Below are 26683 nucleotides of genomic sequence, written 5' to 3' on the forward strand. Positions count from 1 at the left end.
AATGCCATTGATTAAAACACTAATTGGATGCAATATCCAACCCAAAATATAAGCTTGTTTTATAGGAGGGATTCTCAAAGACACTATGGGGGTGTCGACTGAAAGTTGACTAGTAACAACAACTGGGACCTAAAAGACACCACCCATGAGACCCACTAAATCTGCCCAAGAAGAGGGAAACAAAAGAAACACCCACACCAAACTTACAGACAGGAAGCAAACCAAAAGGTGGAGCAACTAAATGTGTTGACTCTGCACATCTATCAAGACAACTAGAGCACTGGGCCAGACACTCTTAAATAGAACCTGGACCAGCTCAGGTGAAACACCTTCCCACTAACGAGATGGACAAGCCAGCACAGGTGTAACACATACTGACTAACGAGGTGACACCAATCAGTGCGTCCTACGTGCTAACGAGCTATACGTGCTAACGAGCTATACGTGCTAAAGTCCAACCTCAAAACATAAATTGAAAAACCAAAGACTAACTAACACCTTAAGAGTTTAAAAAACCCACTAGCTTCTAGAACTCACGTCTTCCTAAAACCCACTAGCTTCTAGAACTCTTGTCCCCTTGGAACGAGCCCAAACAAAACTCATCTCCAATACGGAAAAACGTGCAGTAAAAATAAACTGTGATCCATGGCAATGCACTGGCTAAACGCAAAACACAAAACATTTTGACTGCCCCCCTTGAGACAATCAGCAACCAGGTTGTTCTCACCACGGACATGTCTGATTTCAAGAGGAAACTCCTGCAATATCCGTAGTAACTTTCCACCTCACTGCAGAGCTTCTCTCTCTTTTCAGGGTTCACTAGATAGGCATGTTGTTGGATCGGGGCCCAGTCCCCAATGTCATGCTCTAGTACATTTGGGTTGGCACATCTGAGAATGAACCCTGATATTCTAAAAACAGGGCAACAATGTCAATATAATTGTACCAAAAAACTGTCAGTTGGTTGCATGAATAATTTTCATTAAATGTTTCATGAAATGTAAACATGAAATATTTGATTGCATAGTATTATTTTCAATGGCTTTTCAATTACATTTTGCTAGGTGGGATAGGTCACTGTCAAAACACAGTTTTAACGTGTCCAAATCAATAACCAATATGCAGAAACAGTTTGGGATAAATTGAAAACCTAACATGTGGTATATACACAAACATCTGCCACAATAATTGTCTTTTTTTAAAACAAGCTCCTTATAAACTGCACAAGCACCAGAAACGCTGTTGTTTTGACAAGTAGCAATAAATCACTGATATCGATTAGGGGGGAAATCAGGTTGTATGTGCTGTTGAAACTAACACAACTAAAAAACATGGAAATGGGAGATATATTTTAGCTCACTGGTTAGAGGACAACCTGCAGAAGACAGTCAGCTACATATTGGAGTGATGCATTTAAATTTAGGGGTCGCTAAACAAAGGAACACAACACTTATTTGTCATAACTCATCGATATTATGTTGAAATCAGTTGATTCTGGAAATAATGTGTACATCACTGGTTAGAGGACAACTCTTTTTTTGTTAGTCACTTTGTGTTAAATCACATAAAAAGTACTCTTTCAATTCAGAGCCTGGATTTCCCCCAATGAGCCTAATATCCATATCATGTTGAAATCAATAGATAAGGGGGCAAACGTTCTGACTGACTGACTGCAGAGTATATTAATATACTATATATTAAAACATTCTACATTGAGACATTAAAATACTCCTACTACAATGTTAAAACATTCTACATTGTGACATCATTAAAAACTCCTACTACAATGTTAAAACATTCTACATTGTGACATTAATTCATTGATATCATGACACAACTCCTTCATAAATTTTCTGATATTTGATCAGAGATCTTTTATCAGATTATCTCTGGTCACAACTAAGAGGTTTCTCTCCTGTGTGTGTTCTCTGGTGCACTGTCAGATCTCCAGATTGACTAAAACTCTTCCCACATTGACCACAGCTATAAGATTTCTCTCCTGTGTGTGTTCTCTGGTGTATAGTTAGATAGCCTGAAGAAGAAAAACTCTTCCCACATTGACGACAGCTATAAGGTTTCTCTCCTGTGTGTATTCTCTGGTGTATAGTTAGATAGCCTGAAGAAGAAAAACTCTTCCCACATTGACCACAGCTATAAGGTTTCTCTCCTGTGTGTATTCTCTGGTGTGATACCAGATGGCCAGATCGAACAAAACTCTTCCCACATTGATCACAGCTATATGATTTCTCTCCTGTGTGTGTTCTCTGGTGTGATACCAGATGGCAAGATTGACCAAAACTCTTCCCACATTGATCACAGCCATAAGGTTTCTCTCCTGTGTGTATTCTCTGGTGCACTGTCAGCTCTCCAGATTGACCAAAACTCTTCCCACATTGTTCACAGCTATAAGGTTTCTCTCCTGTGTGTATTCTCTGGTGTATAGTCAGATTGCCAGATGTAGAACATCTCTTCCCACATTGACCACAGCTATAAGGTTTCTCTCCTGTGTGTATTCTCTGGTGTGATACCAGATGGCAAGATTGACCAAAACTCTTCCCACATTGACCACAACTATAAGGTTTCTCTCCTGTGTGTATTCTCTGGTGCACTGTCAGCGCTCCAGATTGACCGAAACTCTTCCCACATTGATCACAGCTATAAGGTTTCTCTCTTGTGTGGATTCTCTGATGAATTTTAATGCCTAATGAGGTGAATCTCTTCCCACAGTCAGAGCAGCAGTGAGATTTCCTCCCTGTGGGTCTCCACTGGTGTTTCTTGAGGTGTTCTGATGTGGAGAGACTCTTCTCTGCCTCTTCAGCATCATGTTGTTGTTGAGGCTCCCCAGAGGATCCACGATAGTCCCGTATCTCTCCTGTGTGAATAAAAAGTCAAACAGGTGGTTTAAGGCCCACAACAGCAAAAATCCACTGTAAAAAGGTGATGTCAACAGCGTAGCCATGATGTTGTACAAACAATGACGTCTGTAATGAATGTTCAATATTTGACATGTGTCTTAACCTGTTTGGGCTGCAGGGGCAGTATTGAGTAGCCTGGATAAAAGGTGCCCATTTCAAACAGCCTCGTACTCAATTCTTGCTCGTACAATATGCATATTATTATTACTATTGGATAGAAAACACTCTCTAGTTTCTAAAACCGTTTGAATTATATCTGTGAGTGAAACAGAACTCATTTTGCAGCAAACTTCCTGACAGGAAGTGGAAAATCTGAAATCGATGCTCTGTTCTAGGGCCTGCCTATAAATGTGCTTGATATGTATTAGATGCACTTCATACGCCTTCCACTAGATGTCCTAGACTAGATGGGCCTCTGGGAGAAAACCCTGACGGGAGATTTACAATGTCTTTTGGGTGATAAAACCTAGAGACCGCATTCCAGAGCATGAGTTAATGTTTCTGTTCTATATGGTACCAGGGAGAGATGACCTCAGGGCCAGACCCTGGTCTCTACACAAAGATGACTGTTTTTACATCAGATACTGTCTGCTGTGAATTATAAGTATCTTTCACACAAATCTTAACCTTGTGACCCGTTCTATACATCTGTTGTTCGTCATGTAGGTTGAAAGACCTTTGTACTTCTGTCTTGTGGCTCTCAACGAATCATCTGGGGGTGATTTGTCAACCAGCCATCATCGTACAGCACTCAATTGATTAACTTTATATTTGCGTGTTGTATTGACCTGCTCCCTTATTAATAAGTGAATAAAGATTTAGTTTAAGTATAACTCTGACTTGTGTGATAAGTTTGTCTCTCCTCATTTGATGTGAAAGAAATTGACCACATTTGGCAATGGGGATGTGAATCTTGACTTGGTGACCGCTGCTGACGACCTGGGTAAATGACCTGGCTCCTGACGACCTGGGTAAATGACCTGGCTCCTGATGACCTGGTTAAATGACCTGGCTCCTGACGACCTGGGTAAATGACCTCGGTAAATGACCTAGGTAAATGACCTGGCTCCTGACGATCTGGGTAAATGACCTGGCTCCTGACGACCTGGGTAAATGACCTGGCTCCTGAGGACCTGGGTAAATGACCTGGCTCCTGACGACCTGGGTAAATGACCTGGCTCCTGACGACCTGGGTAAAAGACCTGGCTCCTGACTACCTGGGTAAATGACCTGGCTCCTGACTACCTGGGTAAATGACCTGGCTCCTGATGACCTGGGTAAATGACCTGGCTCCTGACAACCTGGGCAAATTACCTGGGTAAATTACCTGGCACCTGACGACCTGTGTAAATGACCTGGCTGCTGACGACCTGGGTAAATGACCTGGCTCCTGACGATCTGGGTAAATGACCTGGCTCCTGACGACCTGGGTAAATGACCTGGCTCCTGACGACCTAGGTAAATGACCTGGCTCCTGACGATCTGGGTAAATGACCTGGCTCCTGACGACCTGGGTAAATGACCTGGCTCCTGTGAACCTGGGTAAATGAGCTGGCTCCTGACTACCTGTGTAAATGACCTGGCTCCTGACTACCTGAGTAAATGACCTGGCTCCTGATGACCTGGGTAAATGACCTGGGTAAATGACCTGCCTCCCGACGACCTGGGTAAATGACCTTGCTCCTGACGACCTGGCTCCTGACTACCTGGGTAAATGACCTGGCTCCTGACTACCTGGGTAAATGACCTGGCTCCTGATGACCTGGGTAAATGACCTGCATCCTAACTACCTGGGTAAATTACCTGGCTCCTGACGACCTGGGTAAATGGCCTGGCTGCTGACGACCTGGGTAAATGACCTGGCTCTTGAGGACCTGGGTAAATGACCTGGCTCCTGACGACCAGGGTAAATGACCTGGGTAAATGACCTGGCTCCTGACGACCTGGGTAAATGACCTGGGTAAATGACCTTGCTCCTGACGACCTGGGTAAATGACCTGGCTCCTGATGACCTGGGTAAATGACCTGGCTCCTGACGACCTGGGTAAATGACCTGGCTCCTGTGAACCTGGGTAAATGACCTGGCTCCTGACGACCTGGGTAAATGACCTGGGTAAATGACCTGGGTCCTGACGACCTGGGTAAATGACCTGGCTCCTGACGACCTGGGTAAATGACCTGGCTCCTGATTACCTGGGTAAATGGTGCACAAGGGATCTCTCAAACTTGGGATCTCAGGGAGACCACACTTCGGGAACGGAGCCGATGGACCCACCTTTGATCTGAGATGCAGCGAGCCGAGTGAATACCACATCTCGGACCTGGTTTACAAAAAGAGGTGAGCGAAACACGCAAAGTGGAGTTTTTATCAAAACCTCGTAGTCTCTGAGTATTCCAGTGTGAGGGCGGTCACCTTGGAGGTGTAAACAGGGCCCAGTCAGGAGGCTCTGAGTGTGTATTCCTGTGTGGAGGTGTAAACAGGGCCGAGTCAGGGGGCTCTGAGTGTGTATTCCAGTGTGAGGGGTGGTCATCTTGGAGGTGTAGACAGGGCCGAGTCAGGAGGCTCTGAGTGTTCCAGTGTGAGGGGGGTCACCTTGGAGGTGTAGACAGGGCCGAGTCAGGAGGCTCTGAGTGTTCCAGTGTGAGGGGGGTCACCTTGGAGGTGTAGACAGGGCCCAGTCAGGAGGCTCTGAGTGTGTGTTCCAGTGTGAGGGGGGTCACCTTGGAGGTGTAGACAGGGCCCAGTCAGGAGGCTCTGAGTGTGTATTCCTGTGTGGAGGTGTAGACAGGGCCCAGTCAGGAGGCTCTGAGTGTGTATTCCTGTGTGGCGGTGTAAACAGGGCCCAGTCAGGAGGCTCTGAGTGTTCCAGTGTGAGGGGGGTCACCTTGGAGGTGTAGACAGGGCCGAGTCAGTGGAGGATGATCTGAGAGTCAGTCAACTCAAACACATCTATCATTGGTCGGTTGCGGGCAACCTAGCGCCATCCTGACACTGAAATAAAAAATACAGCCCTAGCAGAGCCCCAAGTCCCATAGGGATGTCCTCGAGGGCGTGGATGTTCTCGCCTTCAAAGGCCAGCGGGATTTCACTCTCATATCCATTCCCTGGACTTGATTCATTTCTGAGATAATCTGAAAAGAATCGCTGCTGTGGTCTCGAGTCCTAGTAAAGTAAAGCAATGATCTTACTACACTTGCTAATTTTATTACAAAATACATTAGAGAAAGGGAAGGAATAAGAGAAAATCCCTCTTCTGTATTGTCCTTCAGGGACTGTCAACATAGCAGGATGATGTCCTCACCCCTGCCTCGCCTCTCTACCTCTGGTAGTCCTTGAATTATCTTTTTGTCTATATCCATTCCATGGACTTGATTCATTTCTGAGAAGATCTGAAAATAACATTTGCACACGTTTGTACGCTAATAGATTTCAGTTTGTATTGACTGCTATGTAGGTTAAATGTACACTTCAAATGCAGCTGTCCTACAACAGATCTGTACCTTCTTCTTGATCCCGATTGCATTGTGTCCATGTTCTCTCCTATAAGAATTTCAAAGGAAGAGAAAATGTGTCAAAGAATAGTCTTACAAGCATTTAAATATATATATTAAACAAATATTGAAAGATAAATGGCATCGACATACAATGTAATGTAAAATAGAAGAACATATTGGAGAAAGCACTAGCCAATACACTACTGCCATACAGTAACAATACTGCCATACAGGCCTAATATCACATTTCAAGATATCTTTGTACACAAATTGTTCAATATTTTATCAGGCTGACTTGAAAGATTTTACGCAACATTTTGCTGCGTGGCAATACTGTGTTTGGATTCTGAAGGGCCTTTATACAAAAGAGGTAGTCTAGACACTGTATTAATACCATTATGCATTTGAATCGCATCTACAGCTACCATCTAAGATATTAATGTCCCTCCACAAGGGGGCGGACATGTAACGTTTCCAAAATGGGATAGTATTGTCCATGTAACGTTTCCAAAATGGGATAGTATTGTCCATGTTACGTTTCCAAAATGGGATAGTATTGTCCATGTAACGTTTCCAAAATGGGATAGTATTGTCCATGTAATGTTTCCAAAATGGGATAGTATTGTCCATTTAACCTTTCCAAAATGGGATAGTATTGTCCATGTAACGTTTCCAAAATGGGATAGTATTGTCCATGTAACGTTTCCAAAATGGGATAGTATTGTCCATGTAATGTTTCCAAAATGGGATAGTATTGTCCATTTAACCTTTCCAAAATGGGATAGTATTGTCCATGTAACGTTTCCAAAATGGGATAGTATTGTCCATGTAACGTTTCCAAAATGGGATAGTATTGTCCATGTAACGTTTCCAAAATGGGATAGTATTGTCCATTTAACCTTTCCAAAATGGGATAGTATTGTCCATGTAACGTTTCCAAAATTGGATAGTATTGTCCATGTAACGTTTCCAAAATGGGATAGTATTGTCCATGTAACATTTCCAAAATGGGATAGTATTGTCCAGGTAACGTTTCCAAAATGGGATAGTATTGTCCATGTAACATTTCCAAAATGGGATAGTATTGTACATGTAACGTTATGCCCCCCTTGTGAGTTAATAGTATTGCATGCTGTAGCAGGCTATATAAAGAGGAAGACCTCCATTGACGATTCAGTTCGTTGTAACATCTCGTCTGGACAGGTCACCGTCCTTAGTTAGTTAGTTAACGTTAGCTAGTTCATTATCACAAAAGTGAGAACTGCTCTAGATTGGAAACTTACGTTAATGAGTGTAAAGCCATGTTGGCTTTATGGAAACGATATACAATATATGGGAAAGAATATAGTTGAGGGAAATAATCCAAACCTAGTTCTGCCTAGTTAGGACATAACGTTAGCTAGCTAGATAACGGTACTGTACTGTAGCTCATACAACGCCGACGGTCAAACCCGGCTTTCTAATATTTACGGTAATTAGCTATAGTAACGTTATGGAAGATATTCACAGAAACCCATCATTGTCTTCGTTATTCATTATTAGTATGTTATATTATTATAATAAATTATTTCGATACGTATTCAGAGCCAAACATCAACCCAACTTAACCTTTTTAACTGTTGTCGCATCCAAACTTGCCACCATCGTTTTCAGTTGTAATTGCGAAGTTCCCAGAAGAAGTCCAGCAACAACGGAAGTTCCTCGATGAACCCACCTTCTAACAAGTTCTTTGAAGAACCTTTTGGGGCTGTTTTTCATTGACCAAGAACCCTACGGTTCTTAGGGGATCTGAGAACAACTCCAGTTGAACCCTTCATTTTTAGAGTTGTAGTCGGCTCTATTTACTCTCAGATTCAAAACATGATGATTAGCATCAACGATCAAGTCAGCTGCTGCTGCTCCAATACTGTATGAGGTGAGACGGTGAACTGATGTTGAACCGGGAGGTCAGCTGCTGCTGCTCCAATACAGTATGAGGTGAGACGGTGAACTGATGTTGAACCGGGCAGTCAGCTGCTGCTGCTCCAATACAGTATGAGGTGAGACGGTGAACTGATGTTAAACTGGGCAGTCAGCTGCTGCTGCTCCAATACAGTATGAGGTGAGACGGTAAACTGATGTTGAACCGGGCAGTCAGCTGCTGCTGCTCCAATACAGTATGAGGTGAGACGGTGAACTGACGTTGAATCATAATAATTAAGTTAATAAAAATGTATTAGTGAAACTTTAAATTAAATATATTATGCTATTGTTATCATATAGAAACATCATGGAATATTGTACATCATATTAAATATATTACTCTATTGTTATCATATAATAAACATCATGGAATATTGTACATCATATTAGCATCAACATACATTATTGTTTCATTAAATTTCACATAAGGATATTTCATATTTAAAAGTTCAGAAGTCAGAACCCATCACCTGCTATGTAAAAGAGACAGAAGAATGTACAATGGTCAATGCTATCTGGGATCCTTGAAACATCCCTACCCTAAACCCTAACCTTAACCCTTTTAAATGCCAACTTCAATGGGCTAGGGACGTCCCAAGGATGTGTAATTTCTCACCCCTTTTGGCTGTAGGAAAGTTAATTTCTCCTCAGGCACACACATTTGTTCTTTGATATTATGAAGGTAATTTGTGTCAAATGTACTTTTCCCCACTCATTCACCCCATCTCTTTACATTGAATATTTATATTCAGTGGCCTGACTGCATCCAGACTGTCAAAGGCCCATCCTGGTAGATCTGAACCTAATGCAGCTTGGAGTGATCAGACGACAGAAGTCACATTTAGGTGCCAGGTGTAACTGAGGCTGTAGATGCTCCATATCCATTACTTTGAGTGTTTTATATAATATGATTAAATGTGTTTCTTTCTGTGTTGCAGGTGCAGTCAAGAAATGGAACAGCAAGGCCACAGAACATGACATAAGCAGAGCTGTGGGAGACCACCTCAAGCCCCTGGTAGAGCCGGGGGTGGTGTTTACCACTCCACCAGCAGAGCTGTGTGAGACCACCTCAAGCCCCTGGTAGAGCCGGGGGTGGTGTTTACCACTCCACCAGGCCTTCAGCAGGCTGGAAAAGTGGGATTGATCTGTTTGATCCATTTGTTTGTTTCAGTAGTTGGATCCTTTGACGTATTGATTTCAACAAATGGACTGGGTTGGCTGAAAAGTGATACTAAAACGTACATACCAGCACTATTTTGACATAGTGGGAGATATACTGAATTTATACTGTTTTTCATACTAAAGATGGACCAAGATACGTGTTCCTTTTGCACAGATTTGTTCATTGGTTTAGCAAGAGTCTGCTGATTGGTCAGTCATTGGGTTAATTTATTTTGCAATATGTTCAAATCAAGCTTTATTTATACAGCACATTTCAGACATGATACTTAAACAAGCTCCTTATAAACTGCACAAGCACCAAAAACGCTGTTGTTTTGACATGTAGCAATAAATCACTGATATCGATTAGGGGGGAAATCAACTGAACAAAACATGTGGAAATGAGATATATTTTACCTCACTGGTTAGAGGACAACCTGCAGAAGACAGTCAGCATATTGGGCATATTATTATACATATTGGGAGTGATGCATTTAAATTTATGGGTTGCAAAACAAAGGAACGCAACACTTATTTGTCATAACTAATCTATATCATGTTGAAATCATAACTCATCGATATAACGCTAAAATCATTTGTGCGACAGGAGGGAGATGAGGTTGCACTTCCTGTTAAAACTAACAGCTGAAAAACCACACGGAATCTGGGAGTAATGTGTACATCACTGGTTAGAGGACAACTTGTAGAAAACAGATCGCTACATTTTGAGGTGTTCCATTTTGATTCAAGTGGGTCATCAACATGGTAAGTGTAACACAGCTCTTTTTGTGTTAGTCACTTTTTGTTAAATCACATAAATAGTACTCTTTCAATTCAGAGCCTGGATTTCCCCCCTGAGGCTAATATCCATATCATGTTGAAATCAATAGAACAGGGGACAAACATTTAGGTTTCTACATTGTGACATCATTAAAATACTCCTACTACAATGTTAAAACATTCCACATTGTGACATTATTTCATTGATATCATGAAACAACTCCTTCATGTATGTATTTTCTAATATTTGATCAGAGATCTTTTATCAGATTATCTCTGGTCACAGCTATGAGATTTCTCTCCTATGTGTGTGCTCTGGTATTGAGTCAGATGGCAAGCTTGAACAAAACTCTTCCCACATTGATCACAGCTATAAGATTTCTCTCCTGTGTGTTTTCTCTGGTGTACTGTCAGATAGCGAGATGTAGTAAAACCCCTCCCACATTGAGCACAGCTATAAGGTTTCTCTCCTGTGTGTGTTATTTGGTGTAAAGTCAGAGAGCCAGATGTAGTAAAACTCTTCCCACATTGATCACAGCTATAAGGTTTCTCTCCTGTGTGTGTTATTTGGTGTTGAGTCAGATGGCCAGCTTGAACAAAACTTTTCCCACATTGATCACAGCTATAAGGTTTCTCTCCTGTGTGTATTCTCTGGTGCACTGTCAGATCACTAGATTGACAAAAACTCTTCCCACATTTATCACAGCTATAAGGTTTCTCTCCTGTGTGTGTTCTTTGGTGTAAAGTCAGAGAGTCAGATCTAGTAAAACTCTTCCCACATTGATCACAGCTATAAGATTTCTCTCCTGTGTGTGTTCTTTGGTGTAAAGTCAGAGAGTCAGATCTAGTAAAACTCTTCCCACATTGACCACAGCCATAAGGGTTATCTCCTGTGTGTATTCTCTGGTGTATAGTTAGATAGCTAGATCTAGTAAAACTCTTCCCACATTGATCACAACTATAAGGTTTCTCACAGCCATAAGGGTTATCTCCTGTGTGTATTCTCTGGTGTATAGTTAGATAGCTAGATCTAGTAAAACTCTTCCCACATTGATCACAGCCATAAGGTTTCTCTCCTGTGTGTGTTCTCTTGTGTAATGTCAGATGGCCAAATCTAGTAAAACTCTTCCCACATTGATCACAGCTATAAGGTTTCTCTCCTGTGTGTGTTATTTGGTGTAAAGTCAGAGAGCCAGATGTAGTAAAACTCTTCCCACATTGATCACAGCTATAAGGTTTCTCTTCTGTGTGTATTCTCTGGTGTAAAGTCAGAGAGCCAGATGTAGTAAAACTCTTCCCACATTGACCACAACTATAAGGTTTCTCTCCTGTGTGGATTCTCTGATGAATTTGAATGCCTGATGAGGAGGTGAATCTCTTCCCACAGTCAGAGCAGCAGTGAGATTTCTTCCCTGTGGATCTCTGCGAGCGTTTCTTGATGTGTTCTGATCTGGAGAGCCTCTTCTCTGCCTCGTCAGCATCATGATGTTGTTGAGGCTCCCCAGAGGATCCACGACTGTCCCGTCTCTCTCCTGTGCGAACAACAAAGTCAGATGATTAAAGGCCCACAACAGTGGAAATCCACTGTAAAAGGTGATGCCAACAGCATAGCCATGATGTTGTACAACAATTGAATTCTGTAATGAATGTTAAAATTATTTGACAGTTGTCTTAAAATGAGCAAGAAGTCATATTTTAGTAGTAACATCGATGATTGTAGAGTAGAAATAAGTTATTCATGTTGTTGAAACTCTAAGCAGTGTGCCAGACAACTTTTGGTCTTTAATATAGGCCCCTTTCTGTGTTTAATACAATTGCGGCACGAGGGCGATGCACATGCAATTTGGTTGTAGAAACTCCTCCCTGCTAATGAGGAAACCGACAGTTATGGATGTAGTATATCTTAAATGGTGAGCAAAGATTTCAGTTTTTCACAGTGTATTCTGAATGTGAATGGGGGAAAACTCAGGGGAGTGCATTTCACACTACTTTGGATTATAATTGTAAGGCTCGTTTGAATGTCCTGTGTAATATAATGTTTGCTACAGTATTAAGAAATATTTTTAATTATTGAAGAATCGCGTTAATGACAGTATCTATTTGGGTGTTGTCAATCAATCAATCAATCAAGTTTATTTTATATAGCCCTTCGTACATCAGCTAATATCTCGAAGTGCTGTACAGAAACCCAGCCTAAAACCCCAAACAGCAAGCAATGCAGGTGTAGAAGCACGGTGGCTAGGAAAAACTCCCTAGAAAGGCCAAAAGAAACCTAGAGAGGAACCAGGCTATGAGGGGTGGCCAGTCCTCTTCTGGCTGTGCCGGGTGGAGATTATAACAGAACATGGCCAAGATGTTCAAAATGTTCATAAGTGACAAGCATGGTCAAATAATAATCAGGAATAAATGTCAATTGGCTTTTCATAGTCAATATGATATGATTTTTTTAAATGTATTTTTAATTACATTTTTCCCCCACCTTTATTTAACCAGGTGGCCAGTTGAGAACAAGTTCTCATTCACAACTGCGACCTGACCAAGATAAAGCAAAGCAGTGCGACAAAAAAACAACACAGAGTTACACGTGGGATAAACAAAAGTACAGTCAATAACACAATAGAAAAATCTATATACAGTGTGATGGAGTAAGGAGGTAAGGCAATAAACAGGCCATGCTATGGGTGGGTGATGCTATGGTGACCAGTGAGCTGAGTTAAGGCGGAGCTTTACCTAGCCAAGACTTATAGATGACCTGGAGCCAGTGGGTTTAGCGATGAATATGTAGCGAGGACCAGCCAACGAGGCTTTGGTGACAAAACGGATGGCACTGTGATAGACTACATCCAGTTTGCTGAGTAGAGTGTTGAAGGCTATTTTGTAAATGACATCACTGAAGTAAAGTATCGGCAGGATAGTCAGTTTTACGAGGGTATGTTTGGCAGCGTGAGTTTAGGAGTCTTTGTTGCGAAATAGGAAGCAGATTCTAGATTTAATTTGGGATTGGAGATGTTTAATGTGAGTCTGGAAGGAGAGTTTACAGTCTAACCAGACACCTAGGTAATTGTAGTTGTCCACATATTCTAAGTCAGAACCATCCAGAGTAGTGATGCTAGTCGGGCGGATGCGGGCAGCGATCGGTTGAAGAGCATTTAGTTTTACTAGCGTTTAAGAGCAGTTGGAGGCCACGGAAGGAGTGTTGTATGGCGTTGAAGCTCATTTGGAGGTTTGTTAACACAGTGTCCACAGAAGGGCCAGATGTATATAGCATGGTGTCGTCTGCGTAGAGGTGGATCAGGGAATCACCAGCAGCAAGAGCGACATCATTGATATATACAGAGAAAAGAGTCGGTCTGAGCAACATTTAAAAAAATATACAGTGGGGAGAACAAGTATTTGATACACTGCCGACATTGCAGGTTTTCCTACTTACAAAGCATGTAGAGGTCTGTAATTTTTTATCATAGGTACACTTCAACTGTGAGTGAAGGAATCTAAAACAAAAATCCATAAAATCACGTTGTATGATTTTAAGTAATTAATTTGCTTTTTATTTGCACTTCTTTCACTGAAACGTCTTTCTCTTCTTCTTTCACTGTAACAGCCTCATCCTCTACTTCTTGTTTTACTGTGACCTCCTCCTCTTTCACGACAATGTTCAGCCCCAGAGCTTCTTTCTCCGTCCAGCAGACCTCCTCTTCTTCAGCGAGAGGTGGGATGTTTAGGGAGCTCATGGTCGGGGATGTTAGCTAGCTAGCTATCTAGCTATCATTAGCGACTAGGCTAGTGCTAACTAAACCAGCCAGCTACTATAGCTGACTAATACAAAATAACGTAATATTAAATTAAATAGGTTAACAAGTTGATACGACAGAAGTGTGGCTAAAACACAGTAGTTAATATACACCGAAAGCGTATAAATAGCTTGAATCTTTCGGCTGTGTTGGCTAGCAAGCTACCGACATGGTTGACGAGCTGTTTATGAAGAACCGTCCACTAGGTTATACGTCACGCTGGCAGCATCGCCTGAAAGACGCACATCGCCGTCTGCTGACTGGAGGGGAAATGCAGTTGAGGATCATATTTTATTTTCCGACAAAATATTATTTTAAATGGATTTAATTAAATAATACCATCATATTGAGACATACAAAGACAGGAATGTGTTGATTGATTAGTGAGAATAAAAAATGTTTACCACAGCATATTTAAGGCAGTTTCATTAAGTTATACTACATCTAAATAAGTAGCTAGCTACTGTAGGTCTATACTGCTCCTACACGGTGTAACAATACATCATGTAGATGTATATAATTAACAGACTAGGTCTATACTGCTCCTACATGGTGTAACAATACATCATGTAGATGCATATAATGAACAGACTAGGTCTATACTGCTCCTACACGGTGTAACAATACATCATGTAGATGTATATAATGAACAGACTAGGTCTATACTGCTCCTACATGGTGTAACAATACATCATGTATATAATGAACAGACTAGGTCTATACTGCTGCTACATTTTTTGTATTATAATTTTATATTTACTTAACCTTTATTTAACCAGGTCGGCCAGTTGAGAACAAGTTCTCATTTACAACTGCAACCCGTGCCAAGATAAAGCAAAGCAGTGTGACAAAAACAGAGTTACACATAAACAAACAGTCAATAATACCATAGAAAAATCTATATACAGTGTGTGCAAATGGAGTACGAAGGTAGGGCAATAAATAGGCCATAGTAGCGAAGTAATTACAATTTAGTAAATTAACACTGGAGTGATAAATGATGATGTGACGGGAATGGGAACAATCTTTGTTTGGTTTTAGAATGGCATTTTCCCCTCTTGAATTAGCAAGCACACTAGCGAAGTGGCGCGAAGCTCTCCATCGTCAACAAACGCAGACAACGCAACACGCCTAACGTCCCGAAAAAATGTCAATAATCTAATAAAACTATATTGAAAAAACATACTTTACGATGATAGTCACATTTATGAAATAAAATCAAAGCCGGAGATATTAGCCGTCTATAACGACAGCTTTTCAGAAGGCAATACCCGGTCCCTTCTCGCGCGTTCCAGAAAACAGGAAATTGGTGTCACGTCATGCCAAGAGCTCTTATTCAACCTCAGATCAAGTTATACACTCCATTTCTTCTCTCCCTGCCTGTTGACATCTAGTGGAAGGCGTATGCAGTGCATGTCGACCAATAGAACACATGCAAATTAATAAACTGACCCTAGAACAGACTGCCTGATTTCAGATTTCTCACTTCCTGTCAGGAAGTTTGCTGCAAAATGAGTTCTGTTTTACTCGCAGATATAATTCAAACGGTTTTAGAAACTAGAGAGTGTTTTCTATCCAATAGTAATAATAATATGCATATTGTACGAGCAAGAATTGAGTACGAGGCAGTTTAATTTGGGAAAGAAATTTTTACAAAGTGAAAACAGCACCCCCTATTGAGAAAAGGTTAATGAACAGTCCAGCAGGCATCAGCTATGTAGCCAAGTGATCATAGGGTCCAGTGAACAGCAATATATGAACCAGTGAACAGCAATATATGAACCAGGGAAGCCGTTAGGTAGTCGTTACTATGCTAGCCGGGAGCCGCGCCTGGGTCGAGGCTAACTAGTACTAGCTTCGGGACAAGGGTGTCACCGACGTCTGGCAAAGGCCGGTTGAGGGCACATCTGACGGAATTGCGTTGGCAGACCAGTCGTGATGGATCGGCGGGGCTCTGTGTCGACAAAGGGTCCAGGCCAACTGGCAAAAGAGGTATTGTAGCTGGAGTAATTTTGTTTGCTAGCCGGGAGATGTACCTGGCTCGAGGCTAACTGGTGCTAGCTTCGGGACAAGGGCGTTAGCCACTATAGCCAATCCGGTGCAAAGGTCCAGAGCTTACGGCAGGAATGCGGTAATGTAGTGGCTTCTAGTCGTGTTAGTGAAGAGTCTGGGAGACATCAGCTGTGTAGCCGAGTGATCATAGGGTCCACTGAGCAGGCCGGGAGATGGGCCTGGCTCAAGGCTAGCGTCGAGGCTGGGCCACTCGGTAGCAGCTAGCCAGCTGCGATTATCTGGTGTAATGGTCCAGAGCTTACGGCAGTAATACGGTGATGTAATGGAGAAAAACAGTCCGATATGCTCAGGGTTGATATCGCGCAGTGCAGACTGGCAGGTGTTATCCAGGCTAAAAGCGGCTGGTGTCTGAGCTACTAAAGGGGAAAGGCCGCTAGCAGTGGCTAACAATGACTAAATAGCTAGTAGCTAATTAGCTTCTGATGGCTAGCTTCTGATGGAGGTTCTAGCTATAAGGTCTAAAAAAAATAGCAGATCCGTATCACATTGGGTAAGGTCAAAAAATGGAAAAAGAGATTGAAATATATTGCAAAATATACAAAAAAAGATAACATTTACAACAAACACGTCTTACTGCTACACGCCATCTTGGATTACAAGATGACTCAGTTAAAAACCATTGGATTTAGCAAACTCTGAAATTATTTAGTGTTTCTGTGCCCATGAAAACGGTTTTCCCAGCGTAACATAAGGAGGCACTAAATGATAAGTGGGTCGAGTGCATTTCAGAATACAAAAAAATTGTCCGACAGCAATATCCCGTATTTAAGTTGAAGTTCATCATATGACAAGCGTAACGTTATGACTATAACTACTGTTCCCTGAAGGAGGGAAACTAGGTACAACATACGATCAAATCCACGCCTTGCTGGAAGCCCCACCACCCACAGGTGATGAGAGGCTTGGATTTATTCTGCTCTTTAATACCGCTCTTCACCGACACAGGAAAGGGCGGGGACAAACAGGTGTTGTACCTCATTTCCCTCCTTCAGGGAAGTGCAATTATAATCAAAGTTACACTCCCTTTCAGTCATTCAACTTCGGTACAACATACTATGGGGAAATACAATTACATTTGCATTTAAGTCATTTAGCAGACGCTCTTATCCAAAGCGACTTACAAGTTGGTGCGTTCACCTTATGATATCCAGTGGAACAACCACTTTACAACAGTGCATCTAACTCGTTTAAGGGGGGGGGGGGGGGTTAGAAGGATTACTTTATCCTATCCTAGGTATTCCTTAAAGAGGTGGGGTTTCAGGTGTCTCCGGAAGGTGGTGATTGACTCCGCTGACCTGGCGTCGTGGGGGAGTTTGTTCCACCATTGGGGTGCCAGAGCAGCGAACAGTTTTGACTGGGCTGAGCGGGAGCTGTACTTCCTCAGAGGTAGGGAGGCGAGCAGGCCAGAGGTGGATGAACGCAGTGCCCTTGTTTGGGTGTAGCGCCTGATCAGAGCCTGAAGGTACTGAGGTGCAGTTCCCCTAACAGCTCCGTAGGCAAGCACCATGGTCTTGTAGCGGATGCGAGCTTCAACTGGAAGCCAGTGGAGAGAGCGGAGGAGCGGGGTGACGTGAGAGAACTTGGGAACTTGAGAACAATCATTCCCGATGCCGACCCCTACGGATACTAAATGAAACAGCCCCCTGCAGACCACCCAGACTTGACCCTACAAGATGCATCAGTTTTGTCAATTTATTCATTGTCTTTTGTTTGAAACACCCCTGTCAATGTTGAGTAAGGACGCACACCTGATTACGCATATAGAAGTAGGACTAGTCTACCTGATTACACATAAAGAAGTAGGACTAGTCTACCTGATTACGCATATAGAAGTAGGATTAGTCTACCTGCCTATAAATGTGCCCATTTGGGGATGTCTGATAGTATTTCTCATTGTCTTAACGCTGCACCACTAATGAGTTGTGGAGCTTCTCAAAGTAACTTTTTCTTCACCTCCAAACAGCAAGTAAACAAAGTCTAATCAAAAGCGAATGACAATAGTTCCTCAAAGTATTTTTGTAAAATATTTCCAGCTCTCGCCCTTACGATAACCACTCGGCATAAAAGGGAAAAATGTAATGCTCTGATCCAGTGGAAATGTCATAAAATACCTAATTACTTCTTATCCTTTTCACAAATAGCCTACAGCTGTGTCTGTCCAGAACTCACTGGAGCAGGAAACCGAGGGCCTAGAATATTTTATACAATGTTGCAAGCTTGCTATCCGAGTTTCCTGACCCAGTTGATAGTTGATACAATGTTTCAAGTTTGTAGTAGACAGGCCATGTGCCGCCAATGTGATTTCTAGGATATTTATTTTTAATCAGGATATTTTCTACCCGCAGAAGGCAATGTTTTTATTTGTTGGCTTTATGTAGGCAATTTTTTTACATAGTTGGCAATAAAAGTTACTTTTAGATATCTATAATTTTCATTTAGATTTAGATAGAATGTATATTAATCACAGACAATAATTTTGAGATTAATTTAATTTATAATAGTAACTGTTCCACGAAAATGTGCATATGAAAATCATAACTGGCACACAGATTAGCAGAAATGGTCAGATAAATTGGCACTCCAACTGGAAAAGGTTGCAGACTGCTGGTGCAGTCTATTACTAGTCTATTAGTCCATCTGTAGTCTATTAGTCTATTACTGAAACCTTCAGGAGCAAAACGGCTCCCTCTGGTCGGGTTGTGTTGACGACCGGCTCCCTCTGGTCGGGTTGTGTTGATGACCGGCTCCCCCTGGTCGGGTTGTGTTGACGACCGGCTCCCCCTGGTCGGGTTGTGTTGACGACCGGCTCCCCCTGGTCGGGTTGTGTTGACGACCGGCTCCCTCTGGTCGGGTTGTGCTGACGACCGGCTCCCTCTGGTCGGGTTGTGCTGACGACCGGCTCCCTCTGGTCGGGTTGTGCTGACGACCGGCTCCCTCTGGTCGGGTTGTGCTGACGACCGGCTCCCTCTGGTCGGGTTGTGCTGACGACCGGCTCCCTCTGGTCAGGTTATGCTCCCTCTGGTCAGGTTATGCTGACGACCGGCTCCCTCTGGTCGGGTTATGCTGACGACCGGCTCCCTCTGGTCGGGTTATGCTGACGACCGGCTCCCTCTGGTCGGGTTATGCTGACGACCGGCTCCCTCTGGTCGGGTTATGCTGACGACCGGCTCCCTCTGGTCGGGTTTCGTTGACGACCGGCTCCCTCTGGTCGGGTTACGCTGACGACCGGCTCCCTCTGGTCAGGTTACGCTGACGACCGGCTCCCTCTGGTCAGGTTACGCTGACGACCGGCTCCCTCTGGTCAGGTTACGCTGACGACCGGCTCCCTCTGGTCAGGTTACGCTGACGACCGGCTCCCTCTGGTCAGGTTACGCTGACGACCGGCTCCCTCTGGTCAGGTTACGCTGACGACCGGCTCCCTCTGGTCAGGTTACGCTGACGACCGGCTCCCTCTGGTCAGGTTACGCTGACGACCGGCTCCCTCTGGTCAGGTTACGTTGACGACCGGCTCCCTCTAGTCGGGTTATGTTGACAGGCGGCTCCCTCTAGTCGGGTTATGTTGACGAGCGGCTCCCTCTGGTTATGACTTTGAGTCATTTGTGTGTTTTAATTATTTGATCAGAATGCTTAAAGCACCAGACAAGTTCAGTACGTATATTTGATTTTATAAAAACACATGGGGCGATTGGTAGAAAGAACAGATGACTCTTGGTTGACCAAGATGTATTTTAGTTGGGGACAGCACTAGAACATAATTTTGGGGCTCCCGAGTGGCACAGCGGACACTGCATCTCAGTGCTTGAGGAGCCACTACAGACACCCTGGATCAAATCCAGACTGTATCACAACCGGCCGTGATTGGGAGTCCCATAGGGCGGCGGAAAATTGACTGACTTAACTGACTTAACTGAAATAAGGGTTACATTTAAATAAATTTAAAAAACAGTGTTTCATGATAAACCATTTTTTACAAATCCATCAAGGCACCAACTTTGAGAAGGGTTTAAAACAAAGGTTTCAAACCAATTCATGAATGTAATTGCTTCTAGGTATGTCTTGCCTTTAATGTAAAGGCATGACAAAAAATTGGCTGAATATTATACAATGACTTATCAACAGCTCTAATAATTTGCCTTCACAGGAAATCTTCACTGGCAATTCTAGAATATACTATATATCCTAGAAACCTGGTTAAACTATCACTATGACATCATGGATGAATTCTAGAATATACTATATATCCTAGAAACCTGGTTAAACTATCACTATGACATCATGGATGAATTCTAGAATATACTATATATCCTAGAAACCTGGTTAAACTATCATTATGACATCATGGATGAATTCTAGAATATAATATATATCCTAGAAATCTGGTTAAACTATCATTATGACATCATGGATAAATTCTAGAATATAATATATATCCTAGAAATCTGGTTAAACTATCATTATGACATCATGCATTGCCAGTCCTTGTATTCATAGTGTAGTAAATTCGTGGGGAAGCCCTGAGCTGAACTCAAACCTGGGTCCAGTGACTGTCAAGCCAACACCTTATAACTGTTACACCAAGATGTCTGAACTTCTTGACGAGTTCGCTAGGTGTTGAGTTAGGGTTGCTACAATAGCTTTCTCTATGAATTTTAGAGTGGTTACATTTCTCCAGCCCCATCCCTCAGCTGTTTACCAAACCAAGTCTCTTGGCAGCCATTTTGTTGCTGTTTAAATACTAGGTTGTCCCTTTAAAAAAGCCACACATCAATCAACCAACCTGCAGTTGAAACAATAACAAGGCTCTCATTCCACAACTGTTTTGCTAATAAGATGATGATGGGCCTGGAGACATTTAACTAGTCTCAAATTCACAGACAGACCTATGGATGCAAGGACTGACCATCCATGATATCAGCATTATAGTTTTAACCATGTTGAGGCTATACAGTGTTGATTTACATTGTTTCTAAACATTGGAGTAAAAAAAACGTATTTCCCCTTTAACACCAAACATCAGTTCAACAACTGCAGAGTTTGTACCTCTGTTTTTAAGACAGTACTTACCAGTGGTAATCACGGCCCGGTTTCTCAAAACCATCTTATGGCTAAGTTCATCTTTAGAACCACTGCATGCCTTAAATTGCGTTTGGGAAATCGGGCCCAGATATCCAGTTTCCTCCTCCTCTTCTTCCGATGAGACCGTAATCTCCCCCTCCTCCGCTTTCATTTCAAAAACTGAATCCTCCTCATCTTTTACTGTAACACCCTCCTCCTCTTTCACTCTGAACGCCTCTTCTTTCACTGTAACGTCTTCCTCTTCTTTCACTGAAACGTCTTTCTCTTCTTCTTTCAGGGTAACAGCCTCACCCTCTACTTGTTTTTGTATTGTAACATCCTTCTCTTCCTCCTCCTCTTTGATGAGAGCTTCTTTCTCCGTCCAGCAGACCGTCTCTTCTTCAGCAGGAAGAGAGTAATTTAGTGAACTCATGGTCGGAGATGTTAGCTAGCTAGGCTAATGCTAACTTAACCAGCCCGCTAGCTGAATAATAACAACAACACTGTAAATATGAAATGAAATATGATAACTAACTAACCAGACGACAGACGAGGGTTTAAAATACAGTGGCTAATATACACTAAAGCGTCTAAAGAGCTTTATGGGTTCGGCTATTTTGGCTAGCAAGCTACCGAGGTGGCTGAATAACTGTTGCTGCTGCTGAAAGAAACGTTCCGTCCACTAGATTATACGTCACACTAACAGCATTGCGTTCCGTCCACTAGATTATACGTCACACTAACAGCATTGCCTTAAAATCGCACACCGCCATCTGCTGACTGCAGTGGGTAACGCTCAGTCTGAACCTCTGACTGCGATGGAGATGTGCGACTTTAAGACAATGACGCTAGTGTGACGTAAAATATATATTATAATGTTCAGACAAAAAGTTAGTGTAGGAAGCATGAGTTTTTACTCACCAGTGTAACAATACAGTGTGGTTATAGACTTAGTAACTTAGTTGTGTTCACGATCTGGTTCCCTACAAGCACAACCAGTTATGTTTTTGAATTATCACATATGTATTAATTTATTTCGGGATTCTGGGTAATCCACAGCAGATTTATGGAGAATTGCTGTGGGTGAGTTCAAAATTGAATAGTCCCGGGATAGAAATATATAAAGTTGACATTACACCATAAAATCCACATTTTAAATCATACATTAGCAATTTATGTTTTAGTAACTACTGTTGTTGGTTTGGCGTCAAATAAGCCTCTCTTTATATGTTATTTGCCAAATCTCCGTTTTCCATGTGGGTTTTTTGCTAAAGTTCCCTCTTTCAAGTTGGTATCTAACTGGAAAACGCATCTTCTTTAGGAGTGTTATTTTTACCCTGTCGACTACTGATCATTCATCCACACTGTGTGTCTCATCAATGCAGGTCATTTATGACAAATGTATGAAGTACATGTTCTCTAAACCCATGAACACCTGCCAGTTTATTAGCCCGGTTTTGTTAGTTTAGGTGTGTTATACTTCTTCACCGCCAGAGGGGGACATTTAGTCATTTTCCAGGTTAATTTGATATATTTTGATACTAAAATGGATGACAGTTTATTCTGATGTAGTGAATATGAGATACATGGAAACAATTGATTCATTTATTATAGTAAATTATGAATTAGTAGGAATTGTTAAATCCACTATACGATCACAATTACTTTGATAGACATTTCAATAGTTTTTTTGGTTAGTATATTATAGGGCAGATTTATGGAGAATTGCTGTGGGAGTTCTATTTATATCCCGTCACAACTGATCATTCATCCTTACTGTGTGTGTCCCATCATTGCAGCTTTGGAAATAAATGAACTATCCATCCATTGCTCCTTCCTGTGTTGACTCACTGACTTGAGAGACCGGGAAGGTCACACTAGCTCGATAGGTTGATATCTAGCTCAATAGCTCATCCTTTATGTTGTGTCAACTTGTCGATATGTTACGTACCGGAGCTACGAGCCGTGTCCAAATCACAAAACAATCATTCAAAGCAGTGTGCTGATGCCTGTATCACTTTATCAGCATCACGTGATCAATGACGTCTGAAGATTAATTCGTAGTATTTCGTAGAAGAACCACCTGATTAGTTTGGTAACTTGCTGCTACGTGTTATGGTGTGGGATGTCATCTATAATAATGACATAAAGGCTATGCTGCTACGGTGTGTGACTTCATCTATAAAATGTGGCTGTTCTAAATTCTGTTTCGCTCAAAGCCTTGAGTAATGAACCTATTTTGACACAATTGGTTAGAAAGCATCAATGATTCAGGAAGTTTTTTTTCCCCATCACTACTTTTCAGCATGTTCTCTGTGAAGTAGACTATGGGAGTTCTGCAACTTTTACAACCTTGGCTAACTGCTAGCGCGCTAGCTGATTGACACCTGTAATCTTTATATTTTTGGGATTTTCCCTGCCATCATTCTGTTTGTCTCTTTTGATCTGCAGTTATGTTTTAGTTGGGTTTTGTTAGTTGGGTTCTAACTGGTCTCAAATAGTTGGGCTCCAGCTCGCTGACCATAGCTAGTTGACTAAATAGCTAATGTTAGCTGGCTGGCTAAGATAAATAGTTGGTTAGATGGCGTTATGTATTTCCAAAACGTTGGTTTACTTTAATCACTGAAGTCACGAGTGCAAACGATTGGTTTAATTTGAAATTCTACATTTGAAGTTATTTCTGTTGTAGTTTACATCATAGGGAATAGGCTGGTCCTCCATATTACACACACCTGACTTTGGCATTCTTCTAAATTCTGATTGGTTTTATGTAATAAGGTATAACTTTGCATTGGGACTTAAAACATATATTTCATTTGATATTTTATCAACATACACATACAAATTACAACACCATACAAACATTAACTACATCACACCTGCCCAGACTCACTGGAACACACCTCCATCTCCATTAACTACATCACACCTGCCCAGACCCACTAGAACACAGCCCTATCTCCATTAACTACATCACACCTGCCCAGACCCACTAGAACACAGCCCTATCTCCATTAACTACATCACACCTGCCCAGACCCACTAGAACACACCTCCATCTCCATTAACTACATCACACCTCCATCTCCATTAACTGCATCACACCTGTTCAGACCCACTAGAACACACCTCCATCTCCATTAACTACATCACACCTGTCCAGACCCACTAGAACACACCTCCATCTCCATTAACTACATCACACCTGCCCAGACCCACTAGAACACACCTCCATCTCCATTAACTACATCACACCTGCCCAGACCCACTAGAACACACCTCCATCTCCATTAACTACATCACACCTGTCCAGACCCACTGGAACACAGCCAGAGCATTCATCAGCACCATTTTATTTCTCTCCGTCACTTTCAACTTTTAGATAATAAAGCATTTGACCTTTCTACTGAATTAACAACAGAGGATTGGTTGATTTCCAGGTTTAATTAAGTATTATATTTAAGATGATTTATGAGAAAAGTATCGTCCAACTCTGGGGTATCTCACTGCACCCTCAAAAGCCATGTTTTGAAATATACAGACAGACGGATTAAAAGTAATTTTACATTGTTTAACTGTACTTCTGACAGCCAACTTTCTAACTCCGCCCATAACTTTATGACATCATAACATTCCCAGAAGGATTACTGAGTCATTGTTAGTTTTACACTGAAGACATGACTCTGCCGTTGTGCTGTACAATTTGTGGATTTTGTCTCTTGTATAATAAGGGACTATCATTTGTCCCAACATCACAGGCCACAGACTTTGATGCAGTTAAAGACTTCCAAAAGTGTTTCCGCAGTTTAAGATCAACTGAGTTTTTTTAATGGTGTTTCTCCCTGTGCACCTGTCAATGTAAATCCTTTGAACGAGACAAGTTACCAGACAGGACATATTGCTAATGTTCTTCCCATTGATAACCTGAATGACAATTAACTTGTGGGCGGTTGTGGGGATGACGTCCTATTCGAAGACGTCGTCCATCGGGATTCCCCAAAAAAGAAGACGCTCTGGATTGATCACTGGAGTCAGATGTGAAGGAGGAGGTTGATCATCAGGAGTCAGATGTGATGGAGGAGGTTGATCATCAGGAGTCAGATGTGAAGGAGGAGGTTGATCATCAGGAGTCAGATGTGAAGGAGGAGGTTGATCATCAGGAGTCAGATGTGAAGGAGGAGGTTGATCATCAGGAGTCAGATGTGAAGGAGGAGGTTGATCATCAGGAGTCAGATGTGAAGGAGGAGGTTGATCATCAGGAGTCAGATGTGAAAGAGGTTGATCATCAGGAGTCAGATGTGAAGGAGGAGGTTGATCATCAGGAGTCAGATGTGAAGGAGGAGGTTGATCATCAGGAGTCAGATGTGAAGGAGGAGGTTGATCATCAGGAGTCAGATGTGAAGGAGGAGGTTGATCATCAGGAGTCAGATGTGAAGGAGGAGGTTGATCATCAGGAGTCAGATGTGAAGAAGGAGGTTGATCATCAGGAGTCAGATGTGAAGGAGGAGGTTGATCATCAGTGAACCTCTAGGATTGTGGCTGGGCTGGCGTTTACACTTCCAGCTTGGTCCTATATTTTGATACAGTGAATGTTGATATTGTGAACCTATGTTATATATTTGTACCTCCTGTTTCATGAAGTGATGTCACTAACTACTGGCCCTATATATACAGTGCAGTCAGATATTATTCAGACCCCTTCACCTTTTCCACATTTTGTTACGGTACAGCCTTATCCTAAAATGGATTAAATCATTTTTTCCCTTCATCAATCTACACAATACCCCATAATGACATCACAATACCCCATAATGACAAAGCAAAAAGAGTTAAATAAATGAAAAAAATTGATTTTCTTTCAAAAACAAGTGACCTCAAACTTTTGAATGGTAGTGTACATCTACATTATGTATTGTTACACCATGTAGGAGCAGTATGGACCTAGTCTGTTCATTATATACATCTACATGATATATTGTTACACCATGTAGGAGCAGTATGGACCTAGTCTGTTCATTATATACATCTACATGATATATTGTTACACCATGTTGGAGCAGTATAGACCTAGTCTGTTCATTATATACATCTATATGATGTATTGTTACACCATGTTGGAGCAGTATAGACCTAGTCTGTTCATTATATACATCTATATGATTTATTGTTACACCATGTTGGAGCAGTATAGACCTAGTCTGTTCATTATATACATCTATATGATTTATTGTTACACCGTGTAGGAGCAGTATAGACCTAGTCTGTTCATTATATACATCTATATGATGTATTGTTACACCATGTTGGAGCAGTATAGACCTAGTCTGTTCATTATATACATCTATATGATTTATTGTTACACCATGTTGGAGCAGTATAGACCTAGTCTGTTCATTATATACATCTATATGATGTGTTGTTACACCATGTAGGAGCAGTATAGACCTACAG

The 26683-nt window shown here is 41.9% G+C and overlaps 1 protein-coding gene across 1 annotated transcript; it reads right to left on the bottom strand.

Annotated features, from left to right (window-relative positions):
- Positions 1-1781: 1781 nt before the first annotated feature.
- On the bottom strand, positions 1782-21906 carry LOC129842714 (zinc finger protein 271-like). The gene is made up of 3 exons (XM_055911337.1): positions 21242-21906; positions 10589-11845; positions 1782-2872 (listed from the first exon to the last, which is right to left on the bottom strand). Exons 1-3 carry the CDS (start codon positions 21663-21665, stop codon positions 1884-1886), a joined length of 2670 nt encoding a protein of 889 aa, XP_055767312.1. The 5' UTR covers positions 21666-21906; the 3' UTR covers positions 1782-1883.
- Between the last annotated feature and the right edge of the window lie 4777 nt (positions 21907-26683).

The sequence above is a fragment of the Salvelinus fontinalis genome, unplaced genomic scaffold (assembly GCF_029448725.1).
Source record: "Salvelinus fontinalis isolate EN_2023a unplaced genomic scaffold, ASM2944872v1 scaffold_0062, whole genome shotgun sequence".
In the NCBI taxonomy this organism is placed as follows: Eukaryota; Metazoa; Chordata; class Actinopteri; order Salmoniformes; family Salmonidae; genus Salvelinus; species Salvelinus fontinalis.

What these genes read in the sequence shown, in the direction of transcription:
- LOC129842714 (XM_055911337.1), bottom strand. Translation starts at nt 21,665, where the DNA reads ATGAGTTCACTAAATTACTCTCTTCCTGCTGAAGAAGAGACGGTCTGC. An exon ending in CCGGGCCGTGATTACCACTG is followed by an intron (nt 11,846 to 21,241) that starts GTAAGTACTGTC and finishes TTGTTCGCACAG; the next exon opens with GAGAGAGACGGGACAGTCGT. An exon ending in ATCTCATAGCTGTGACCAGA is followed by an intron (nt 2,873 to 10,588) that starts GATAATCTGATA and finishes TTATTCACACAG; the next exon opens with GAGAGATACGGGACTATCGT.